At 51.7% G+C, this 24668-nt stretch overlaps 1 protein-coding gene across 1 annotated transcript; it reads left to right on the top strand.

Annotated features, from left to right (window-relative positions):
* Positions 1-15659: 15659 nt before the first annotated feature.
* CAMK1G (calcium/calmodulin dependent protein kinase IG) lies at positions 15660-24358 on the top strand (the record flags this gene model as incomplete). Its single annotated transcript, XM_084275964.1, has 11 exons — positions 15660-15754; positions 17998-18126; positions 18624-18698; positions 19397-19535; positions 19645-19768; positions 20320-20395; positions 20910-21022; positions 22021-22099; positions 22519-22606; positions 23315-23742; positions 24265-24358. 11 exons carry the CDS (start codon positions 15660-15662, stop codon positions 24356-24358), a joined length of 1440 nt encoding a protein of 479 aa, XP_084132090.1.
* Positions 24359-24668: the final 310 nt, after the last annotated feature.

The following is a 24668-nucleotide window of genomic DNA, read 5'->3' as shown; positions in this document are numbered from 1 at the left end:
TGAACCTCCACTCCTCTCCTACCATCCACCTCAGTCCTTGTTATATAATGTTTGCCCCCACAGGTTATTGGTGGAGCACCCTGATTTCAACTCAGTTCACCTGTTTCCCCTGATTCCACATCTCCTTCATCTGCTGAGCCCCAGCCAGGCCAACCCTGCCCCAGCACCTGCCTCCAATACAGCTAACTGGCCTCACCAGTTCAGCCCCTCGTACCCACTGGCCCTGCTCACTTGGAAAAGACCCAGAATTTAAGGGGGAAACAAAGTTTAAATCCACAACCAAATACAAACCAACCAAAAATCTCAGTGACAAATCCAATCATTCAACTGGAAGTGTCATTACTCTTTGAAACATCTCTGCTGGGTTCCCATTCGTGCTAGTGCCTGCTAACTTAACAGCATCCTGGGCCAACTTCAACCTTTGAAAAGGGTTTTTTTTTTATTGATCAAGTGTTACACAGACATTTCCATTTCTTGGAGGGAGGAAGAGAAGGGAAGAAAATTAAATTACTTTGCTTAGTGATCTTAATTATCTGAAATAATTACCTTTGGTCAATTCTCAAACAAGAACCCTCTGGAGGACAGTGTATTTTAGTTTGGATAAAGGGAAAGGAATTGAGTCTGAAGGAGTGCATTTTCTAACTTATTTAGATATACCTAATTGACCACCTGAGTGAGGAATCCAATCAAAGCTTCTCCATTATGCTTAATTATTAAAAGCAATTTAAAGGTGGGGAAAAACAACCCAAAAGGAGGAGTCTAAAAGTTTTTCTTGTGCCTCAAAGGGTGACTTCAGCAAAGAACTGGAAAAATGGGTGGAAAAAGCCCAGAAGTAAAATATTTTTAATAAAAGTGGTTGGTTTTCTAGCCAGGCCCCAACAGAGAGACTTGTAACCCTCCTGTTCTGTACACAGCCTGGAACGGGCACAGAGATTTTTAGGCTTCCCAGAAAGGGGCAGAGCTTCCTTAAGGCCTTTTCAGAGGAACACAAGGGCAACACTTTGTTCTGTATGCAGCCTGGCAGCTGGCAGGCACCTCGGCCCATTGAAAGGATCCCTGGGACATTCATTAGGGAAGGAATGGAAAGGTCCTGCATGGAGTTTCCAATGGGGATTTGTGCATCCAGATGTGCACCTCCTGACCCTGAGACGGAGACAGCTGCTGAATGGCAATGAGAGAGGGAGATGGGGGCCTGGCTTTGCTCAGCCAAAACCCAATGGTGAAATAGGCTGGGGTGGCTGGGCTCTCCATGATGCCAGGGCTGGCGGAGGCGCAGTGCCTCATCCCCTGGGCAGAGCTGTGTGCCTCTTCCCTCACTCCACTTCAGCTTGTCACAGACTCAGAGGACAATATTGAGTTATGATTAGCAGGAACAGCCCCTTCCAAGCACACAACAGACTCCAGCACAGCAGGGTGGGGTCATCCTGATGCAAAACTTCTCTGCATCCCGGTGCTCCAGCCGCTCTGTCCCACCATCCCATCACCCCTCTGCACCTCTGTGGGAAGGGGCTGCGCTTTGGGTACCACACACAGGGATGGATTCATTGACAGGCTCCAGCAGGACACACTTATAACCCAGTGGGTTAATTAGATTAACGAGGCCAGCCAGCCACTGCCAGCACACCTAATGTCAGGAATAATGGCAGTGGAAAGTCCAAAAGCCTGAAAAGCCCAGGGGAAGGATCAATTTGCCCTTACTGTCTTTATTTTCTCTCTGAATTTCAAGGGAGTTCTCAGTCCAGACAAAAGGAATGAGCAGGTTTGTGTGTAACTGCTGCTTTCCCAGGAAAAGTCGTGTGCCCAGGATCATGCAAACAGGGGCAATGTGCCCGTCTGAAGGCTGTTCAACCCATCTGTGTGTCTGCTGCCAGATTCAGGGAGAACCCGACACGCTCAGCCAGCCCTTACTGACATTAATCTCTGCTGTTTTCCTGTCTGTGAAATAATAAAACAAGTAACTCGCTGCTCAGCGTGCCCATTAATAGTTGTGACATACTCCAGGTCCCCTGCATGTTGGTTTTATGTAGCTGGGATAGTTCCTTGTCACAGGTAGCATCTCTCCTGGATTCCCCTGTGCAGAGGAGTTCTCCATGGCTTGTTAGCCCCAAGGTAATTCAAGGACTTAAAAGCAGGATACTGTTTAAGGGTTCAATCAAAGCAAACAAACTGCTAAAAATAACTTGGCATCCCATCTGTTGCCAGGCAGGGAATTCAGTCTCAACAGTCAGGGGACGGGATGAAAGGCTGTAATAAACACCTTGAAATGGATCTCTCAGAAATTCCGTGGCCTCAGGAAAACGGGCTGGTTTTCCTTTCCTTTCTCTTGCCCAAAAAAAGACTTTTAATGTGTTTTTCCTCGGGGAGAGAGGGGAGCGTAGGCTGCTGCAGCACGGGGAGGGAAGCAAACAAATGCCGAGCCTCAGAGATTAATACCACCCAAATGAACTATTGCTGACAAACACCATTTCATTGGCAGGATGTGAAGCACAGAGGGATCTGTGTGACCTGAGCACGGAGCCAGCCCAGCCTGATGGACCGTGCCTGCTCCCGGCTTGAAATCTTATTCCTTGGGATCCTGGGAAACCGTCCCACATTCTGCTCTCTCCCCACGGCAAAAGGAATTTGCTCAAGGGATAAATATTTTGCTGATGGACTGGAATATGGCTGCAGGAAAACACGCAGCCCCTGTGGAAGTCCACTTCCATGGGGAGAGACAGAGCGGCACCACCTGCACTGTGTTCCAGGGGAATCATCACTGCCTGCTAAAAGTGCATCCCAGATACATTAAAAAGACAATGAAGAGGAAAAGGCAGAAATTAAAGGTCGTCTGAAATGACCTGGGTCATCCTGCCAGCAGCAGCATCAAGTGGGATGCTCCACTGGACTGAAACGCTGGTAAAAGCTGCAGGTCCCGTGTCCCGGTGGCTGGTGCACCCCCCCTGATGTAACAGAGCTCATTTGGCCTTAATAAATCAAATATGGGCAAAAGCACAGAGTAAAAGCAGGGTGAATAAATAGATTTCATACTCAAGCAGCTGCCTGGACGTATGGCTTTGGGGTTTCTCTGGAAATTCCTGAGTAAGTTCTGGAAACTGCCTTCCTTTTAAGCAAGTGTCCCTCCTGTCCCCTGAGGAGCTGGCACCCACGTCCTCCAGGAGACTCACTGCTTGGCTCCCCGTGCTGGCAGCGATCTGCACTCATGTATCATATGATATGTTATTTTAACCAGAGTAGGAAGGCAACAGAAAATAATAATGAGAAAATGCTTTGCTGGGAAGTGTCTGGCGGACTGGTCTTTGCTGTTCATCTGCTTCTCTGTTAATTATCTGCAGAAAATATTAACATTTTAATTCGGTGAAATACCACGTGAGAATGACTTCAAGTCTGTGTTTGCATCTCCAGAGGCCTTTCTCCTCCAGAAGGGCCTTTTCCCAAGAACATGCTTTTCCCAGCTCTCAATCCCTTGCCTCCTTCCAGCTCCCATCCTCTCTGTCCTTTCACCTTTCCCCTTTCCCAAAGCTGCTCTTACACCATACCCCAAGAGCAGGCAGCACTGCTGAAGCCACCCATGTGCATGCGAGAAACACAGAGCCTGGCACTGTAACCATGAAGCTTTCCCTTAAATCCACCCTCTCCTCGTGCAGTGGAGCTCTGGTGTGCTATCCCCATCCCGTGCTTCAGCTCCTGTTGTGACTTCCCCCACATCCTTGTGCGAGACGCCCACAGCTCCTCTTGGGATTCGAGCTGTGACATTATTATAAACCAGGAGCTTGCACTGAAACAAGATATAAACCAGTAAGGATCACAGCCAAGAAGCCTATTTCACAGAGTCACAGAATCCCCAGGTTGGAAAAGACCTTTAAGACCATGGAGTCCAACCGTCCCTGTCCTGTGCTGACCCAGATCCCTGAGCACCTCATCTCCCCGCCTGTTAAACACACCCAGGGGTGGGGACTCAGCCCCCTCCCTGGGCAGCCTGTGCCACAGTCCCACAACTCTGCCAGGGAAGAGCTTTTCCCTCACATCTGCTCTGACCCTGCCCTGGGGCAGCTTGAGGCCCTTTCCCCTTGTCCCATCTCCTGTCCCCTGGCTGAAGAGACCATCGCCCACCTCTCTGCACCCTCCTGGCAGGGCAGGGGAGGTGGTGATAAGGTCTCCCCTCAGCCTCCTCTTCTCCAGGCTGAACACCCCCAGCTCCCTCAGCTGCTCCTCAGAGGATTTGCCCTCCAGCCCCTTCCCCAGCCTGGTTGCCCTTCTCTGGACTCGCTCCAGGACCTCCATGTCCTTCTGATGGTGAGGAGCCCAGAACTGGACCCAGCACTCAAGGTGCAGCCTCCCCAGTGCCCAGTACAGGGGCACAATCCCCTCCCCAGACCTGGTGGCCACACTATTTCTGATACAATAATACTATTCCTATTTACCCAGCAGAAACCCAAGCAGCCAGTCCTGAGCAGGTTCTCATGCAGAGAGAACACGTCCATTCCTCACGTTGCTCCTTCGAAGGCGGCCGTGGGGCGGTTCCTGTCTCACATCCTGCACACTGTGGGGATGCTCGGAATACTCTGTGCTCTGCCCATGCCAACCTGGAAACAGACACCTGAGGGTTATTTCTAGCTCTTTGCAGTGTAATAATGAATGGTTTCAGGCTGGAAGGAATCAAATGGCACCAGATGACTGGCCATAAATCAGGAGAAAGGCAGGTGGTCTCTTGCCTGGCACCTCCAAGCTGGCAGCCATCGGTTGTGTGAGGAGCAGAGACTGTGTGTTTGGAACCCCCCCACACCTGAAACAGCTGCAGGAGGGGGTTAGCCGAATAAAGGCTGCGAACCAGGGGGGTTCCTGTCTGCCTGCCCACTGCCAGCAGCTCCCAGCACATCTGCTCCTTCCCCTCCCCACCTTCTGCAGCTCTCCTTCTCACCATGCAAAATCCCAGGGGCATTTGGACACACTGGAGTAACTCATCCCTGTCTTCACTCAGCTATCCCAGTCTCATTCTCTAACCTGCTTCAAAAAGTTCCCCTCCCAGGGAAATGAAATAAAAAGACAATGTCACTGTCTCATTTACCCACTTAGATGTGGGGCTGAGCTGGAGCAGGGGGTCACCTGAGCAGCAAAGCCATTATCTGCCCTGTACACTGTCAAATTTCATAGGAAGGAGGTGGGAAGGTCCCTCCTGACAAGAAGTGGGTTTGATTTAGTGCTACCAAAACGAACTGCATGGTGTGTCTGAAGATGACAGAGTACCTAGAAGGTAGTCTATTTACCCATAGGATAACTGCCATCTCTTTAAACAGAGCAGTGAAAAGATTATTTAAATAGGGCTGGATATGTTCCCTGTGTCATAGCAGCCATCCCAGCTGCCAGCAGCCATCCCACAGTTATTTCCAAACGGTCAGACAACAGATACTCTGAGTAATTGCAGCTAGCAGGCTCCAGAGAGGAATTTCTCCAAACATCGCTGAAGTGGGGTAATGGCCCCACTCTTTGGAGCAACAGCACCTCGGGAAGGGATGCTGAGCCTTGTGCCTGGTCATCTCATCCGTAGGGGAGGGAAACAAATGCTTCCCAAGGGTGAGGGTCAGCCAGGTCCCATGGGAAGCCTGAGGATAGGGAGCTTATAAACAGGGGGGAATCAACTTTTTAAAAGGGTAGATAATGGCAGGATGAGGGGAATGGAGTGAAGCTAAAGGAAGGAAGGTTTAAATTAGATATTAGGGCAAAGTTCTTTACAGAGAGAGTGGTGAGGTGCTGGAACAGGCTGCCCAGAGAAGGGCTGGGTGCCCCATCCCTGGGGGTGTTCAGGGCCAGGTTGGATGGGGCCCTGGGCAACCTTGTGTAGCTCCAGGCCTGGAGGTTGGTGTCCCTGCCTGTGGCAGGGGGTTGGAGCTCTGTGACCCTTGGAGTCCCTTCCAACCCAGGCCAGTCTATGATTCTATGACAGTGTTACAGAGCCCCAGCCAAGGGTATTAATGTGCAGTGTATGCTTTCAGGCAAAGCCGGCTTTTATCAGTACTCCCACATGCCTAGAGATGGACTCTGTGACTGCTTATGAAATGTTTTGTCATCTAGCTTCCACTTTTCAGCAAGCTGATGAAAAAAAAGCATAAATCCATCAGACATGTTGTCTTACCAACTCCTGATATGTTTTGGCTACTTACAGAGAGTAAGAGAAGCCTTTGGAGCAGATGTGAGATTCAGATCCTGTTTGCTCGCTTGTCATCACTCCAGAAACCAAAACAAACACTCCTGCTCCTGCAAGGAGGAGCCCTCGTGTCCCACCGCTCTGCCCGGCCTCCCTGGGGATGGAGGGTCCTTTCGGTCCATGGCCTGGCCCCTTGGTTACAACTTGCTGTGAAGCTCCAGAGCAGCAGTGATGGTGAGCCCAGGAAATCCTGTCACTCAATCTGTGGGGTAAATCTGTGGGTGGGACTCCCCTAAAATCATCCCGAATGGCACCGTGCTGCTCCAGGGAGCCAAAGGCAGTTCAGAGGGTCATGAGAAATGATTTCAGCTTCCAAACCACCCATCTCTAGGCAGTGTGTTTGTCAGTACTTTCACTGTGGGTTCCTCTACGTCCACAGGGTATTTTCCAGGTGCACAGTGTCACCTACAAACACGAAAGCAGCCAGGATATTAGTTTATTCCCAATACCTGTTTTATTCCCACCCTTCAACGTGCTCTCCAAATGTCACGATGTGTCTCATGTGATGCTCCAAAAAGCCAAGCTGGCTCAGCAGGACTGCCTCATCCTTCTCTGGAAGTGACACTTGGGTTTCCAGCATCTCCTCACACTTTACCTGCCCTTCCCAGTGTTTTGCCATGTTACCCCTGCACGGGTAGATCCAGGGTACAACCAGCTGCGTGACCGGCAGCAGCAAGGGAGGGAACAGCCAGGTCAAGGCTGTCTCCATCCTCCTCCCAGACTGCTGAGCAGATCAGGAGCTGGTGTTGGTGTATCACTTACAGGAGGGTTTTTTCCCTTCCTATTCTCAGGCCCGTAATCCCAGATAAAATGGAGGAAAAAAAGTGATTTGAAGCTGCTATCAGGCCCAAGAGGAACAAAATCTTAACAAACCCACACATAATCCTGTGTGAGACAAGCCCAGAAGAATCTAATTGGATTCTTTCTTAAGCTAAATTCCACAATGCCGTTATCTCCTCGCCTATTTACTGCACACAGTCATAAGCAGACAAAGAAAAAATCTCATAAGCAGACAAAGAAAAAAATCGCTCTTGGTGAAGCCTTTCAGCCAGATTTCAGCATCCTGAAAGGTTTCTCTTTTTTTTTCACTGAAAAAAAGGAAAAATAAAGAGCTGTATTTTTACTGGGAACACGTCAGTGGGTTTGTTTTCTAACAGCCAGCACACGGTACCAAAACAATCGTTCAGGAAGTTCGGAATTTCACCGCTCCTGCTGTTTTTACCTCTTTTCCCGCACCGAGCGGCACATTCCCCCCCTCTCCCCGCGGGTGCCGTGGCCGGGACGCGTCTCCGGGGCGGCCGGTTCCCCTCCCCAGCAGCGATGCCGTGGGACGGGAGAGGATGCTGCTGCCCCGGTCCCCTCCGCGGCCGCGGCCGAAGCTGCCGGGCTGCTCACCAGAGGGAGCCCGAGGCCGCGGAACGGCGGCGGGACCGGCCCGCGATGCCCACGGAGCGTTTCCGTGCCCGAGGAGGGAAACGGCTTCGCACCGGGCACGGGCGTACAGGGACAGCCCCATCCTGAGCATCCCTCCAGGGACCATCCCCCCAGAGACAGCCCCATCCCGAGCATCCCCCAGGGATGGCCCCACATCCCGGGCATCCCCAGCCAGCGGGTACCTCGGTGTCCTCACCCCCACCCCAGCCCCAAATGACAGTTTGCTTTTGACAGTTTAACTGACCCCTCGAGTAAACATCTATTCACAACCTACAGAATCAGCCCTTAATTTTTCAAAAAGCTATCAAAAAGACCCTTCTGGGTTCCTAATTACCTAATTAGGGGCTACTTCCTATTAGTCAACTCCAAGTCCAACATGGGAAAAGCACAATGCGGCACAACCAGCATGGGATGGGAAGGTGGGGCTGGCCAAGAGCCTGGGCAGCACAGACCAAATGCCATTCAAAAGGAGCCATTCTTCAGCTGAATAAATTCCACCTCAAACCCAAACCCTGTTTGATCTTTAGGTCATGGGTTGGTTATACAGTTTGGGATGGGGGTTCGTCCTGAGGGTCAGGACGCATCCCAGGAAGATTCCTATGGGAACACTAGCAATGTGAGAGATGTGCTAGCTGGAATTTAGGGACACACAATCAAGCTGCACAGCAAATGTACTGCTGAAGGGCTTAATTAACAGCGCATGCCTATCAGGAGCTAATTACAGGATTCTTTACCATTTTAAAATGAATAGTTACTACTTAGTTCCTGGGACCATAATTACCAGGTTAAGAAGAATGTGCAAAAGCCCATGGCTGAGGTCTTTGCCTAACTCAGTTACCAGCCTGAGCCCTTTGTATGAATCCTGTGGAAAGGAGTGACCCTTTGCCACAGGGACAGGACAGCCCCAGAGCAGCAGCATCTGGCTCCACACCACCTCGTCCCCATCACGCTGCACACGAAGGAACCTCCTTGCTTTAAGGAGCCGTTTTAAGGCAACAGGAATGAACTGATGCTCACAGAGTGCTCGAGAGGAATATGCTATTGAATCACATGTTATTGAATCACACGTTAGCTCATCTAGAATAACACCTTCCCCCAACTAACTGCTCAGAAATCCCAGCCGTGCCGTTTGTACAAGTCCTTATTTCCTTGGGTTTGGTCCCAAGCCCGTGCTGCTGCCACGGGCTGTGCTGCAGGGCTCTCTGCCGGCACCCGCCCCGGAGATCCTGGGATGCTCCCGCTGAGCAAAGGCAGGGAGGGACAAGGGCTGTCACACCCTGTGCCCAGGGATCACACAGAGATTTACAGCCCATGAGTCAAGCTCCTGGGAAGCCCTGAGCTGGATCTCTGTATTTGCTTTCCACGTTTGTATTTACATTCAGGGTGTCACGTCTCAAACCTTCTCAGCTCGAAAAGCCGAGTGACAGCCCTGCTGCCCTGTTTGCCCTCCCACTGACAGTATTCAGGAAACATTTTCCCTTCTCCCATCACACACAGCAGCAGCCCAGCTCCCATCTCACCAGGAGAGCAGGACCTGCCAGTGGAACCCCTCTGCACGTGGGCTGCTGTGGTTCACACATGGTGCTGCTGGTTCCCATCACAGCTCTTTGTGACTCACACCACTACAACCTCACTTGCTGCTCGCTCCGAGCACCAGTGGTTAATAACTGCTATTTTAACTGGAGCCCACTGAGAGCTCAGCAACGGGCCCTGAACTGAATTGCCTGTTGTCCTAGATTCCCACAGGCCAAGGTCAAGAGCCCCCATCTGATTGATGCTTCCCACACACAGGAGCGTCTCCCTCTGGCTCCCACCGGGCTGTTGGTGTTCTTCTGAAGGCTCTTGATGTGGGCAGCGGTGCAGCTCCCACACACTGAAGAGCCCTGCGATGCTCTCCTGTTTTTTCAGGTAGATGTCTTCCTACTCCTAACTGATGGCTGTCCCTAGCATCACCCTGCCATGGTCATGCTCTTTCTGGATGATGTATGGTGCATTTACAGCAGGAGATGTTTACAAGAGCAAGACAAGGAGCGTGTACCCACTCCAGTTTATCACAGCCACCTCCTCTCCAGCACAAACACACCACCACACAAACACCAGGGACTGGAGCATGGTAAAAGTTTCCCTTTTGTTCTCATTATTTCTGCCTTAAACAATCCCAAAGCAATCCCCAACTGTCCCCTTTTTCATTTCATTTCCCCTTGCTCACCCTGCAGCCACCCCAGCCTGGCCAGACTCCACTCCTCCCTGCACAGCAAACAAAGCCCTGGGGACAGACTCCAGCATCACAGGGAAGAGGGATGCTTGGGAAAAGCTGCCCATTTGTTCTCCTTGTTGGTGCTCTGTTTGGCATTTCTACCATAAGGAATCTATTTCAATAAAGGCTGTGTTGCTTTCCCCCTCTGCCTGCCCTGAGCACATCTCCAGAGCACTCAGCTCTGCCAAAGGTACGTGGGTTCCTTCACCCCAACCCATCTCACAACACTCTCTGTGGGCTGGGATGTCCTTTAGTTACCTCACAACACAAGTTCTAACTGTGGCAGTTAAATATCTAGTTAGGATGGGATTGCTCATAGCTTTGAGAAAGTAAAATTAGTTAATAAGAAGATCCAAGATATTAGTTAATAAATTAATAAAATAGTAAGAAAAATACTGTGACTTTCTAGCATTGCCTCAGAGCTGATTCGTTCCCGATACAAAAGTAAACTCTGCAGTGATAGAGACGCTTTTCATGTGTTATTCCAGGCAGCAGTGTAAATCAACTGAGTAAAGTTGTTGTTGCCATCTCTAAAAATCCCAGGCTGTAGAAAGATTCGAAGAATTATTAATAATTCCCGGGGTGACACGTGCTGCACCCCGTGGGAAGGCACACACAGAGCTCTGAGAGCCAAACAGAGCCGCTGAAACGGCCCAAAACTCCGCTGATGGAGATGCATCGCTGCTGCCATGGCTTATCTCCATGGTTTCGTGCCATCTAGAGATGCCGGAGAGCATCACCTCCCGGGCGATGGAGATGAGAGGCCGGGGCATCCCGGTGGGAAGCCCCTGTCCTGGTCCAGCCCGTGTCCCGTGTACAGAACTCCCTCTGTCACGCCAACGAGAACGGGCCGTTAACCCCCAGAAATCATTAGTTTGAAGCAAATCACATTTACATTCCAGCCGGGGATGTTCCAGCACCAGACTCGGTGCTTTGCGACGAGCGGCGGCTGCCACACGCCGGGGGCTGAGCCCATCCCAGGTCCCCGCGGCGCCGGGTCCCGTTATCCGCCGCGACGCACGCGCACCCCCCCCCCTCCCCCCCCCCCCCCGCAGCTCGTGCTCGTGGCGATTTCCACCCGGTGCAGCGCTGCCTGGTTACCGGCACGGCGGAGCCATCGCCTCCTCCCCGCTGCCCTGCGCGCCCAGCCCCGCTCTAATCCCCGCACACCCCGCCGGAGCTGCCGCCTGCGGGACTCGCTCTGCCGGTGCTGACTCGGGTAAGCGAAAATCCTCTCTCCTTCCCGGCCCTTCGCTGTTCCCGGCGCGCAGCCGGGCAGGGGGGGGATGCTGGATACCCCGCGGGTATATTGGAAAAGCGATTTTTTACCCCGCAGCGGGGAAATGCGGGAGGACTTCACACCAGGCTGCCAGCCCGGCACCCTACAGCCCTCGCCGCGCTGTATGTAGCGATGCTGGAGGGAGCTGCCTCCTGATATTTTACTTCACAAGTGTTTGAAGGCACGGGAAATATTGGGAAGGAAAATCGTGATGGATTTGCCAGGGCACTAAGTTACCCCGCTGCTTGCGAGTGGAGGGGCGGCGGGGGGATGCAGGATGTTTAATGGGGATCTGTTTGCAGCGGCCAGCTCCTGTTTGCAATTTCTTGGTCCTTTGTCCCCAGCCCAGGGGCTGGCCTGGCCGTTCATTCATTCACATGCAGATTGCTTGTTTTCCTGCCTTTTCTTTCAAAGCAAAGCCCTTTGACTTTGCATTCTCCCTTTTTCTGTTAACTTCTTTCCGATTCTAAAGGCAAAACGACGAAAGCAGCGTGTATCCCCCCTCACCCCCCATGGAACTTTGTCACAAGACTATTAATCACGTCTTACAATAATTTTGCTAATGCAGTATATCCATTCAGGAGCAGGGTGTCTGTCTGCAGATGGATTGGTTACTGCCAGATAGGAAAGCGGAACAAATCTCTTCAGGAAATATTTAAGCAAGGTCATAATAACACTCATTACATTCTAAGCAACGATGTGTCATGTGCTGGATCAGGCAGAGTATAGCAGCAGTCACGTTTATTGACTTGGAGCACAGGAGAGCCCAAAGGTTACACATTAATATTGGAACTACTCATCAGACTGAAGTCCTGCACGGTGCTCCGTTGGGTATGATGGGGGAGCAGGGCCAAACAAACATAAGCAATGCTGTGTACTTTGCTCTCCTCTCCAGAGGTCTTTACCTCCCTTAATCAATGAGCATTTCCATTTTAGGATGCAATCTTAACACACTATCATCTAAAAGGTGAATGGGCAGGAGGGTGATGATGGTACCTTCTCCAGAGATGTTGAAAACAAGGTGTTTCTCAGCTGCATCCTGGGGATGCTCTACCTCTGCATCCCACTGCTGCGGCTGGGGATGCTCTACCTCTGCATCCCACTGCTGCGGCTGGGGATGCTCTACCTCTGCATCCCATTGCTGTGTCGGGAGAACATCCCACCAAGCCAGGGGATGATGCACATGTAGACAGGGTGTCAGGATGGCTCTGACACAGAAGCTGGTTGGGATCTGTCAGGAGCATGATGGAAATGCGTGGACGGACACATCACATGGCAGGAGAACCTGCCAGTCCAAGCTCAGAGCTGTTTGCCCAACTTTTGTCATCACATGTTCTTTGCTGTGGAAAGCAAAGCTTCTTCACCCAGGCTGTAGGTTCAGCAAAGCCTGTCAGACCATACCCTGTGTACTGCGCTGAGGAAGGTCAGGGTGTTGATGGACCAGAGCCTCAACAAGAACAAAACCCAGGCAACAAACACACCCAGCACTGTGTTCTCACAGCCTGCTGCAGAGAGCAACAAGTGGCTTAACCAGATTGAGAGACAAAGTCCAGCTAAGTTCCCAGAGCCAGGACTGGGAAAGTCACAGGTCTGTAATCCCATAAGCCTGGCTGGCCCAGGACCTCCCTGTGTCCTGCACCAAACCGCTTTGTGATTACTTCCCTGTGAAAGTACTGAGAAGAACAGGATCCAGCATGGGGAAGGTGGGTATGTATGCATCACCCCAGCACATTTGCATCACCCCAGCACATATGCAGCTTTACGTTTTGGGCGATTCAAACATTCCATTCTTTGGCTCTCAAAATAGCAGCACTTACCTCCCTGCCTCACAGAAGGGCGCGGGGAGGCAGGAAATGACTGGCTGGTGATGGCACAGAAACACTGAGAAAGCAGGAAATCAAATACACGTGTAGGGAGTCAGAGCTATTCATCCAGCCTTTCCCCCAGCTACCGGCGGAGCCAACTGCCGTACGCAGAGAGTGACAGAAGGAGGAACTATAAGATGAACAGATGATTCACAGGGGACCAAAGAAAACACCATACTACCTTCCCTCTGCAGCTAAAGCCGTCTTGAAAACAACCCTGCTGAATTCATAAGGAATTAAGCACCAGCACGCCGATGGAATTTGGCTCAAGCTGGGCAAATGTTGGGTAAATTTGACACTTGGGCTTGAACAGGCCAAATTGTCACCTCCTGTGGGGAGGGGACGACAGGTTACCTCAGCCCTTGAGCTGGCAGTGGGGTCCAGCCTCCCCTAGGGGGATCTCTGCACTGCTCTGCCCCAAAGAGCTCATGCCCACAGGGCTGTGCGGGAGTAGAGTCCAGCAGTCAGTTTGTCCCCACAGCCAGGCTGAACTATTTTTTCTTTGATATTTCATTTTTTAGCTTCATATTCTTTGCTTGACACCAGGCTGGGAAAGAAACAGAGAGGTCGCCTGGTTTTTACCCATCGTTCAACATCACACCAGCATTGTGCTTTTGATACTTGGTTAAGGTGGATAAAACTCACCTTCTCAGACATCATGGTCTAGAGGTGGGCTGGGCAGGGGTGGGCTGTGGTTGGACTCGATGAGCTGAAGGGTCTCTCCCAAGCCAGGCGATCCTGTGATCTCTGAATTCTCTTCTCGTGACGTTGGGGTTCTGGAGAGGTTTGGGACGGGCGGGCGGCTGCACGAGGAAACGTCCTTTGGGGGCTCAAAATCCTGGCAGAAGGGTTTCTATTCATCAGTCAGAGGTTTTTGTGAGGAACTTTGGACCTTCGCTGGCTGTGAGCAGCAAGGTATGGCTGGGTCTGGTGAGGATTGTGTCTCTAGAAGTTACATGTGTGTCCTAGGAGGTAAATAAAGGTCAAGTGCACACTGGCCTCCGGTGATTTTACAGACTGAAGCCTACAACTGTTTACAGTTGAGTCAATTTCGTTGTCAATGTCAAATTAACCTTTAAAAAATTATGTCAAGGAGCTCAAATCCCTGAAACTGTGCTAATTAAGGAGATAAACTAGGTTCAGGGGGAACTCGGTATCTAAGCTGTCTGTCGTGAAACAAAATCTCTGGGTTTTTTCTCTGCTTTCATACTTTTCCCTTTCCCAAACGCTTATTTTTACACAAAATATCGTGCTTTGCCCCTTGGAGGCTTGGCTGTGCCCCACGGGCTTTGGGGCAGCTGTTCCTGCCATTGAGAAGCACGATGTTCCCCGTGCAGAGGCTGCAGCCCCCCAGCCCCTGCCCTCCACAGATATTTTCAGTGCCGTTCTTCTGATGACATGGACAACCCACTTCTCTAAAAACATGGGGTTTTTCCGAGTCTCGGGGCTTCTTTTTCACCTTCCAGCGTTCTTCCAGTTCTGTAATGTCAGACCCGATCCTATTAAGGGTGCCCAGATACCGGTGTAACATTTCACACCTTCCAGACCTTGTGTAAGCTCTGAGTAACTCTCCCCCAGCCGATGGGTACGTGCTGCGTTGCGGCGCCGCTGCTCAGCCTGCGCCCTAAAGAGCTTAGTGCTGGGGGGAGGTGGGGGACGGGGACCCAACCAAGGTCGAGCCGCCCGTGAGCAGCAGCACGTTTCAGACACCCAGCTCAGCCGCTGAGCGCCAGACCAGCTCTCCTGCAGTTACACCCTCCCACACCGATATCCTGGGCTCGTCCTGCTCCGCAGAGCAGGGGGGACTCCAGAAAGCTGCGTTTTCTGTGAGCTGCTCTCATCCCCCTCTGCGTGCCGAGCGCAGGGGGATGCAGGCAGGGACCACTTGCTCTGTATTTGCAGCACAGGGACCCACGGGCAGGGCAGGGCACTAAAACCCAGGATCCCCTTCACCATCCCAGCCGGCACCGCAGCATCACAGCCCTGAGAGGAAGAGGCAAGGGGAAGGTTATGGCTCCGAGCAAAAGCAACCTGTCAATTAACAAAAATTAAAGACGACAGCAGCGCAAACTGTGCGAGACAGATCAACAAAGCATCTGATAGAAAACTCCCCTCCCTGCAGTCACGAGCTCTTGAAACTATTTGTTATTTGAGTGATAAGGCAGCTCAGCTATAATCCATCTCCATCACTAGCTGCACCCAACTTTTAATCACCAAGTCGTGGATGCGAGAGTTAAAATTAGCAGCCGTTCAGTAGGGCTTTTGAACTGCTAAATACACAGCACAACATAAACATTTGTAATTGCCAGCTTGCTGCAAATGAGGATGCCGACAGGAGTATTCCCATATGGGCACCAGCTCCTTCCCAGCTGAGCCCGCGTTACGCTGCGGCTGGAGCGGGACGGCACGGCAGGGACGTGGTCAGCACGAACAGCCACGAGCAGCAAGAGTGGCACAGACTTTCACACCCTCAGAAAGTCTGACTCCTCTGACCAAGCAAAGAGCACTCACAGCATCCCGAATCCAGCCAGCTCCCAGCAGTCCCCTCCTTCATGTGCCGCAGCAGTCACCTTTCTCCTCCTCCTCTTCCTCGCAGCGTTCCCTGCTTTCACTCTGGAGGAGATGGGCCGCAAGGAAGAGGACGACAGCAGCAGCTCCTGGAAGAAACAGACAAGCAACATCCGGAAAACATTCATTTTCATGGAGGCCCTGGGATCGTAAGTACCAGAGCCGACCCCCAGCCCAGGGCAGTGACTCCCTGGCACCAGCTGATGCCACAAGATGAGATCTCCCCCTCCCTGGGCGGGCAGGACCCCGAGGAAAGGGGTGGGTGCTCCATCGCTGCTGCATGGCAGCTCCTGGTGCTCTGATGGCTCACACTTGCCAACCTGCACTGAAGCAGCACCTTCCCACCCAGCCCTGTGGCCAGTTCCACGCTTCCCACCTTTCTCCCTAAGCCTGCCTGGCAGCTCAGTTAAGTTTTTGCCCTTTTCCTGCTGAGCACACTGGTCTGCCACTGCTGCCAGGTCAGGCACGGTCAAGGGACAGCACTGGGAGAGGCGTTATTATAATAAAGTCATATATTTAGCTCATAAACCCTGACTCAGTTGAGGGATGAAGCAAGAACAAGGATGTTCGAGTTGTACGATACTTCTCTGTGAGTTAACAGCTTAATTTGCCTATTCATGCGAATGAGACAAGAAAACATCTCCAAGGTGGCGGAGGAGGAATTGAATTACCTCCACCAGCGAGTTCTGTCACGGCCAAATTCGCTGCGACTTTAGAACCCACAGCAAAGCTCCCAGAAAACAGCTACTCCAGGGCTGAGCGGCATTTTAAATCATCACAGTCCTGGTCAGCTTCAGGACTTGGTTATCCAACAGCTTTCCCTGAAGGGAAGAGGTTAGAAACAGCTTCGCTCTGTTCTAGCCAACTTGTTGATTCATCATTTTTTAATAAGAGGCATAATTATTATAAACTGTTTGGGACAGATATATGGAACAGATGCCCCAGCATCTGATTTGTAGGATGTTCATTTCCTAATATTACATTAATAACAAACTTTAGCATTAGAAATTGGGATTTTTCCCACATGCCTGGCTTCAGCGAGCTGGGGAGCAGGCATGAAGATCCGGAATCTCAAATTCCCTGGAAACTTACTATCACTTTCCCCTGGCATCAACAACTGCTGGATTAGGGACAGTAGTGAGGACATCCCTGCCAACTCCGAGAGCTCCCAGGAACTGGGATTCTGTGTGTAGTGGATGGCAGGAGACACAGGTTCTCTGCCCTTGTTTCTGCCCTTGTTGCCATACATCCCAGGCAGGAAGGGGCTTCCCCTGCCCTCACCTCCTTGCTCTGCCCTCCAGCTCCCGGCAGCGCTTTGCAGGCTCAGTGGCAAGTTCCATTTAACAGCCACCAACTAATCTGCTGCTCATTTGATGGGGATTATTGAGGACTGACCTGGCAAAGGATGCACAGTCACTGTCCTGAGACACGTGTTTGGCCACTGAAGACAAACCTTTAACAGGATTGGGAGCTTTGGGCATGCTATAAATACCTGCTCATCACTGCCCAGGGCTGAACCCACACCAGGAACGCACAGGACACTCGGTGTCACTCTGTCACTAAGGGTCGTAGGTGCTGTAGGTCCCTGTGGAAAGGAAAACACATCAGATGCTGATTAAAAGCCTTTCCTGACGTTATCCAGTCGTGCACTTGAAGTGCTGAGTGACAGACCCAAACCACAGCAAAGCCCAGCTCTCAATTCAGCTACCTCAGTCCCCAGGCAACACTGCCCGGGGCAAGGGAAGGAGTGTGTTCATTTGGTGGGGGCTTTGAGGAGCCACAATCCCTATTAAAGCAGGAATTTAGCCCAGTTAAACCTTTCTGCAGGGGCTGTAACCCCAACAATTACCCGAGCCCAGCCGCAGGCTGCCCAGCTAGCAGGTGGTTACCAGTGCAGCCCCTTAGCCCAGGACAATTCCCCCAGTCCCAATGGATCCGAGTGCACAGGTTCCTTGAAGGGCCACGAGCTGCACAGCCATGGATGGGGCATCCTCCTGCACCCACCCGAGGTATGTGTTTGCCATCTGCCTCCTGGAGCTGTGCTCTGAACAGGGCATGGCCAGATCTCACCTGATGGAGTATATTTACAGACAGTCCCAAAGAATTCCTCATTTCATTTTATCTCAGGGATCTTCTTTGTCCCCATTCTCAACACAGCTCCATGATGAGCTATGCAACAATAACCTTTTCTCTACAACAGAGAAAATTCCTGGGTGGTTTTTTTTTCCCTACATGTTTCATACCCTTACATTGAATCTCCAAAGTTTGGGGCTGCTGGAGATGTAGCTCTGGCTTTACAATTACCTGTTTTCTCTTGCCATTTCCTCTTCCTCCCTGTAAGCATCCCTCCAGTTCAGCAGCACGCCCGCTGAAACACAACTTCTCTCCGCAGAGGTGCCTTTTCAGAAGTGTTCCTGGTGAAGCAGAGGAGCACTGGCAAGCTCTTTGCCCTGAAATGCATCAAGAAGTCTCCTCTCACGAGGGACAGCAGCTTGGAGAACGAAATAGCAGTGCTGAAAAAGTGAGTACGTGCACACTGTGACGTAAAGCAGAACCAACGCCCCCTCCTGAGACGTGTGGCTCTACAGTGAGAGCAGCATAGGGAAATAAGTGTTTCTTTTTATAGACCATATAGATATTGCTCTGAATTAGTAGATGAGTTTCTTCTCTCGTTGCTTGGCTGGATCGGTAACCCCAACAGCTGTATTGCCCAGACCCATGGAGGAGGGAGATGGAGCAAAGCAGCACTCAGGGAAAGGAGAACCAGAGCAGATGCTTTTGTGGTCCAAGTAACATCCCTGATGCAGATAAAGAGGAAGGGTCTGGTCCTCTGCTCTGGGTGCCTGCTGCTCCAGAGGGAGTTTGTGGTGGCATCAACAACCCTCTGCCATGCAGGGCGAGGGAGATCAGCCACAGAGCTGTCACTGGGGATTAAGGCAAGATGACTGTTGGGCTTTCCACTTGAGAAGCCGCTTTGTCCGTACCGGGGCTGTTTCTGACCCACATTTACCTTTGCAGAATAAAGCACGAAAACATTGTGACTTTAGAAGATATTTACGAGAGCACAACCCACTTCTACCTGGTGATGCAGCTGTAAGTATGTGCAGGGCTGGAGGAAGGGGGCAGGAGCAGGGCGATGCACCCCACTCCCCAGCACCCACACGAGTAACGAAGTGGGAGCCGCGCGGTTTGAACTCACCCAGACACTCCTCAAAACCTCTTGGTTCAGTTTGTTTTAGCAGCAAGGTTCTAGACCAAGATTAGGAGCTACTTATGCAAATTAATTCATCACAGTTTAGCAGGGCAGAGACAGAAGTATTTCTAATTAAAGCTGCGCCGCGCGGGGTTTCTAGAAATGAAAGCGGGCAGCGTGTCAGCAGAGAAGGCAGCTCGCTGTGGGCATCACCCTGAGCACCCACAGCTCCTGCTAACTCCCAGATCCATCCAAAGGAAGTGATCCCACAAAAAACCCACCCGGATGGTGCTGCAGCAGAGCCTGGCATCCATCCTGCCTGCAGTGCGGGTGCCTGGAGCTCAGCTCTGCCAGGAGTTGCACCTTCACCTCCCCCAAATTCCCAAGGTTTACCAGCAATCTTACTGACACCCTGCAATTGCACTTGAGAGATCCCATCAAACTCTCAGCAGCACAAAAACCCGCTGCCCAGGGAATGGTTCTGCTGTAGGTGGAGTTGGATAAGGACCAGAAAGTTACCTCACCCGACACAAAGGCACAATTGAATTTGCTTCATTTTGTTTCCAGCCTTTCTCCTTCTGAATTCCCGTTTCCACAGGGTATCTGGGGGAGAGCTGTTTGACCGGATTTTGGAACGAGGGGTTTACACTGAGAAGGATGCCAGCGTGGTGATCCACCAGGTCCTGACAGCAGTCAAGTACCTCCATGAAAACGGGATAGTTCACCGCGACCTGAAGGTGAGAGCTGCCTGTCCCAGCAGCAGCTGCACCCTTGCCCCACGACTTTCTGTTGTTTCTTTCCTCTTTCTACCACAAACACCAACCTCTGACCCTTCTGTGTTCACAGCCTGAAAACCTCCTTTACCTTACTCCTGAAGAGAACTCCAAAATCATGATCACAGACTTTGGCTTGTCTAAAATGGAGCAGAATGGCATCATGTCCACTGCCTGTGGGACTCCCGGCTACGTTGGTAAGCCAAGGATCAGGGATGGGTTTGTACTGGTGGGCTGACTGGGAAAAAGGTTGTGCACATACAGCACCTTGCCTAGCAGAAAGGAGAAAACCAGGGAATCACTTTAACAGCACCATGCTGCTCACTGATGCGCTGCGTGGACCACAAAGGGCTGGATGAGTGCAGACTACAACATCACAGAGCACTCCAAAGTGCAAGGAAGAGGGTACTTTAAGAGGAATGTATTTCAGCATCAGCCCTGTGTTTACTGAAAAGATGCCAAAATCATTGTAACCCCACGGGATTTGGTTTAACATTCCCCAGACTGCCCTGCCCTGATCCACAGCGTACGGGCAGAAGGCTCAGGATGCAGGGAGAAACCATCAGTGGTTCTTCCTATTTGATGGTAGAACAATAGGTACAGACTGATCCAAGTGGCAAACGGGGCTGTTACCAGCCGATTGCACTCTGGCACCTCAGATGGCGAGCGTACAAGACCCCCTTGCTCATCCCAGTATGGGTTAATTCATTAATGCTTCGAATTTTCATTGGGCTTTGCTGTTCTGCAGCCCCTGAGGTCCTCACCCAGAAACCGTACAGCAAAGCAGTGGATTGCTGGTCCATCGGCGTCATCACCTACATCCTGTGAGTACGAGCACATAGCACCCCACTCGTTTTTCCATGAGCTTCCCAACCCCTCCTCCATCACTTCAGACACCTCTACAGAGTGGCAGCGCAAGCGGAGGTGATGCCAGACCTCCAGTTTGGCTGGGGGAATACAGCAGGAATTCACCAGCCCATGGAAATGAAAGGGATGTGGGGAATCAAGTGCTGGAGCGGAGCTGAAAGGAATCACATTTTCTTTGTTATGTGCCTCATCCCAGGCTTTGTTTGGTGGGGTTTTTTTTCAGTTGCCTACAAATATCACTCAATCTTCCCCAGTACTTTGTGTTTCGTTCCCTCCCACACCGTACAGCTCTGTACCAGCTGTGGCTTTGTCCTTTCACTGCTGCAGTTAAGGTTTTAACTGTTTTCTGCAGCTTTACCAATGCACTTAGATGTGGGGGCAGGTGGATGGATAGAGCAGTCCCCCCCGTTGCCCGCTCTGCCTCTGCAGAGGGTGGCACTGAAGGGCCCCTGGCTCTCTGCTCTGTCCCAGGCTCTGTGGGTATCCTCCTTTCTACGAAGAGACCGAATCCAAGCTCTTTGAAAAGATCAAGGAAGGCTACTTTGAGTTTGAGTCACCGTTTTGGGACGATATCTCCGAGTCAGGTAAAGCTCTGGCACTGGGAAGCACCGCGCTCCCTCCCACAACCCACAGGCACGAGCCGGCCCCAGCCGAGCCCCCCGCACCCCCACACGCCTCAGCAGGGATCGGAGAGGACGAAGTGCTGGACTGAGTCACTCAGTGACAGGCTCCCAGCCATGGGAACTGGCTGCAGAGCGCCCGGCACCACAGCAGGGGTGGGGGGATGATGCCAAAATGAGCTGCGCTGGCCGAGCTCAGGGTCTTTGCATCCTGCCTGTCCCGCAGCATCCTCAGCTGAAGCCCCTGTTAACATCACCCTGACTCTCACAACCATGATTAGCGAGCTCAGAGGGGGCTCAGCTCTTCCTTGGGAGCAAGGGGATGCCGGGGGGTTTCCACCTTGTTTTTCTCTGGGTTTTCCCGTTCTTCCCATCTCTTTTCTGTCCCTTTTGCCTTTCTTCCCATCAGGTCACACTTCCCTACAGCACAGCAAGCCCCCGCAGCCTTCCACCAGCCCAACCTGCCCCTGGAGCTCCCTGCACAGGCTGTACTGAAGGCAGCACCTGAGCAGCACATTTTGAACACCAATCTCTTACACACACCAACAAAACTAGCGAGAGGTTTGCGAGCACTTAATAACCACCACCACAATCCTCCCTGCAAAGACTCACCCCCCGATGTAACTACTCTTCAGGGCACCTTCCACATCTGCTCAGTTTGCACCTTTGCACCTTCCTGTGCTTTTTAAGAGTTATTTTTTAGTGGAATAATTCACCTCACATTCACATAATCTAAGCCTGAAGCATGGTACACCCCCAGTTGACATGTTTTTCATCTGGAGCCCTTCACCACACACATCTCCCTTTGATGGGGTAGCGATGCAGCATGACCACCTCACCTCGGGGCCGATGCTCGTGATGTTGATTCCCCAGCATTGCCCTGTCCTGCTGAGATCCAATCTCATTCCAAGGGAAAAAAAAAACCAACCTTTTCTCTCTGCTTCTCCTGCCCTCCCAAACAGCCAAGGATTTCATCAGGCATCTACTGGAGAAGAACCCGACCACAAGGTTTACCTGTGAAGAAGCCCTGCGGCACCCATGGTGAGAGGACCGGGGTCCTGGCTGGAGCTGGTGGCCATGGGGCTTTACCAGGCTCCCTGTCTTGCTCCACATGGTAGCTGGGAGCAGGGGTGTCTTCCTAGTCCCCGTCATTAACGTCACCAGCTGCCTCCTCCTGGCCCTGGGTGTTTCTTTTTTGTTGTGCAAAGACAGAAAGTGATGAATAATTAAAGATGTGATTTGTGCATATTTGCCTCCATAAACAGAGGCAAGGCAGAAATCCCACCCCGAGCTTTCCCAGGCTCTGAAGTGTGTGTTTGTGTTACATTTTGTTGCTGTTTTTCCTTTGGGTTTAATTATTGCTGATTGAACGTACAAAGCAGTTAGTTGCCTGCAGAATGTGGAATGCCTTACAAATGCCATCTGCCTACGAGCCCGTTTTCTTCTCTCCCCATCTGCAGGATTAATGGAAATACAGCCCTTCACCGTGACATATACCCATCTGTCAGCGCTCAGATTCAGAAAAACTTTGCAAAGAGCAAATGGAGGGTAAGTCACTGGCTGGTGGGAGCCCAGAGCCACCTCACTAACAAACGCCGGTTGCTGCGGTGGAGCAGTAAGTGAGGCTCGAGCTGTGTGGGTAACGCACCCAAAGCTGTGATCCTCCACAGGCTGCCTGAAAACTGCCCACAGCTCCTCTTTACAGTGTGTTTGGACTCTCCCCACTGCAATACACACTGGTAGACTTACCACAGGCATCGCACCGTAGCAGTCTCACCGAGCAATAGAGGGGAGGGGGGTAGGATTATTGGTGCTCCATTGGCCAACTTCCTTGGGAGTTTAATCCAACTCTTCCTCCTTTCTGCCTTGGAGATAAATTGGTACTTTGTATACATCAGGAGTTGTAGTGAGAATTTAGGTGGGGAGGGGAATGCCATAAGAACCACCTGTACAGCAGCATTTCAAATTGCAGCTCTAGTCCCTGTTTCACACCATGGGGTAATTTACTGCTGTCCCCAGCAATGATCTAAAGGGTCTCTTCCAACCTAGGCAATTCCATGATTCCCCTTGCAGAAGTGGTTGTAATCTTCAAAAGCACCTGCAGTTTGCAAATGAGAACCGTGGTGTACACATAGCTCCCCCCTTCCCTCCCCTCCCCCCCATCATCACCTATGGGAGACAATCCCCTCATCCTGCAGCACCCATCCAGCCTGGCATCACCAGGTGCTCACCGTGGGGCTTTGTCTTCTTCCCCAGCAAGCCTTCAACGCTGCAGCCGTTGTGCACCACATGAAGAAGCTCCACATGAACGGTCACGCAGCGGCTGAGAGCTCCCTCCCCGTTATACAAGTCTCAGAGGCATCCAGACCCAACACCCCCTCGGTGGCCACCCGGCCAGCAACACCAAGTGAAGACAAGGATGCATCACTCCCTCCAGTCCCTGCGCAGGGCTGTCCAAACCCCCCCACTCAGCTGGAGCAGGACACAGGCACCCGAGGGGGAAAGCTCCAGAGCCACTCGGAGAACGGACCGCTGCCCACAGGCAGCAGCCTGGTCCTGCCAGATAACCACAGCCCACCAACCAGAACTTCTTGTGGCTGCAGTCCAGCTTGCATGGGGCATGAGAAAACAAAGACGTCCTTCTGCTCCGAGACAGTGCTGCTGAAGAAGTCTGCAAAGTCCCAGTAGGTATCTGAGTCATTAGCCATCATCTTCCTACCAAGCGTACAAGAGTAACCGTCCCTGGAAGGAGTGTCCTGGCACTGAGGTTGCCAGCCCCAGGTGGAGGTAGAAGGGAAGGAGGAATGAGGTCAGGAGCCAGTGTTTAGACTGGCTGGATAATGCTTGTCCAGCCAGGTCCCCCCATGCTGGTGGGAGCATCGTGTGAGGTGCATTGCCCAGGCTGCATGGCCAAGCTCGCAGCGGGCTGCAGCAGCCCAGCTCCCAGCCACACTCTGCTGGGCACATTTGCTTTCCAGAAACTGGAATTGTGGGTGGCTAAAGCTGCTGAGGCCAGTTACTGAGCTGGTGCTGAGCGACTGGGTCCTGCCTTTGCTGCAGCATCGACTCACACCCAGCTCTGCTTTGCTCTCAGCACCCAGTGTCCTTCATATTAAAAACACTCTTTCAATTCAGCCCCAGACAGACCATAACTATCTCTCTCTCTTTTTTCTTCCTTCTCTTCCAATTCTTCCATTTCCAACCAGTCATTTCAAATCAGAGGTTCTTGTTCCAATGAAAACCAGTAAACACTCCTCTCACTGCGGCACTGGGCAGACTGGAGTTTGTTTGATCATGTGATGAGGCGGCAGCCACGGGCTCCCCACATCGCCAGCGGTAAGTGCTCTGCAATCCAATCACTTCTAATTAATCCCATTATGGCACCAAAACAGGGAAAGGCACAAATACCAGAGGGACTATACATGAAATAGGGTGTCTCACGGGGGTATTTTGCAAAATAAAAAGCCTTAACTACACCAGCTTTCAAGGAAGGAATCATCTTCCAGCTTCCATTAAGGCCAGTTCAGTGATTCCTGGTCCAGCTTTTACACTTAGAACTGCATAGCCCAAGGAGCACACCAAAGGAATCCAGGGAGGGACCTGTCATACC

Source organism: Gallinula chloropus (assembly GCF_964237585.1).
Source record: "Gallinula chloropus genome assembly, chromosome: 27".
Taxonomy (NCBI): Eukaryota; Metazoa; Chordata; class Aves; order Gruiformes; family Rallidae; genus Gallinula; species Gallinula chloropus.
This window is presented reverse-complemented; position numbering and strand designations above follow the sequence as displayed.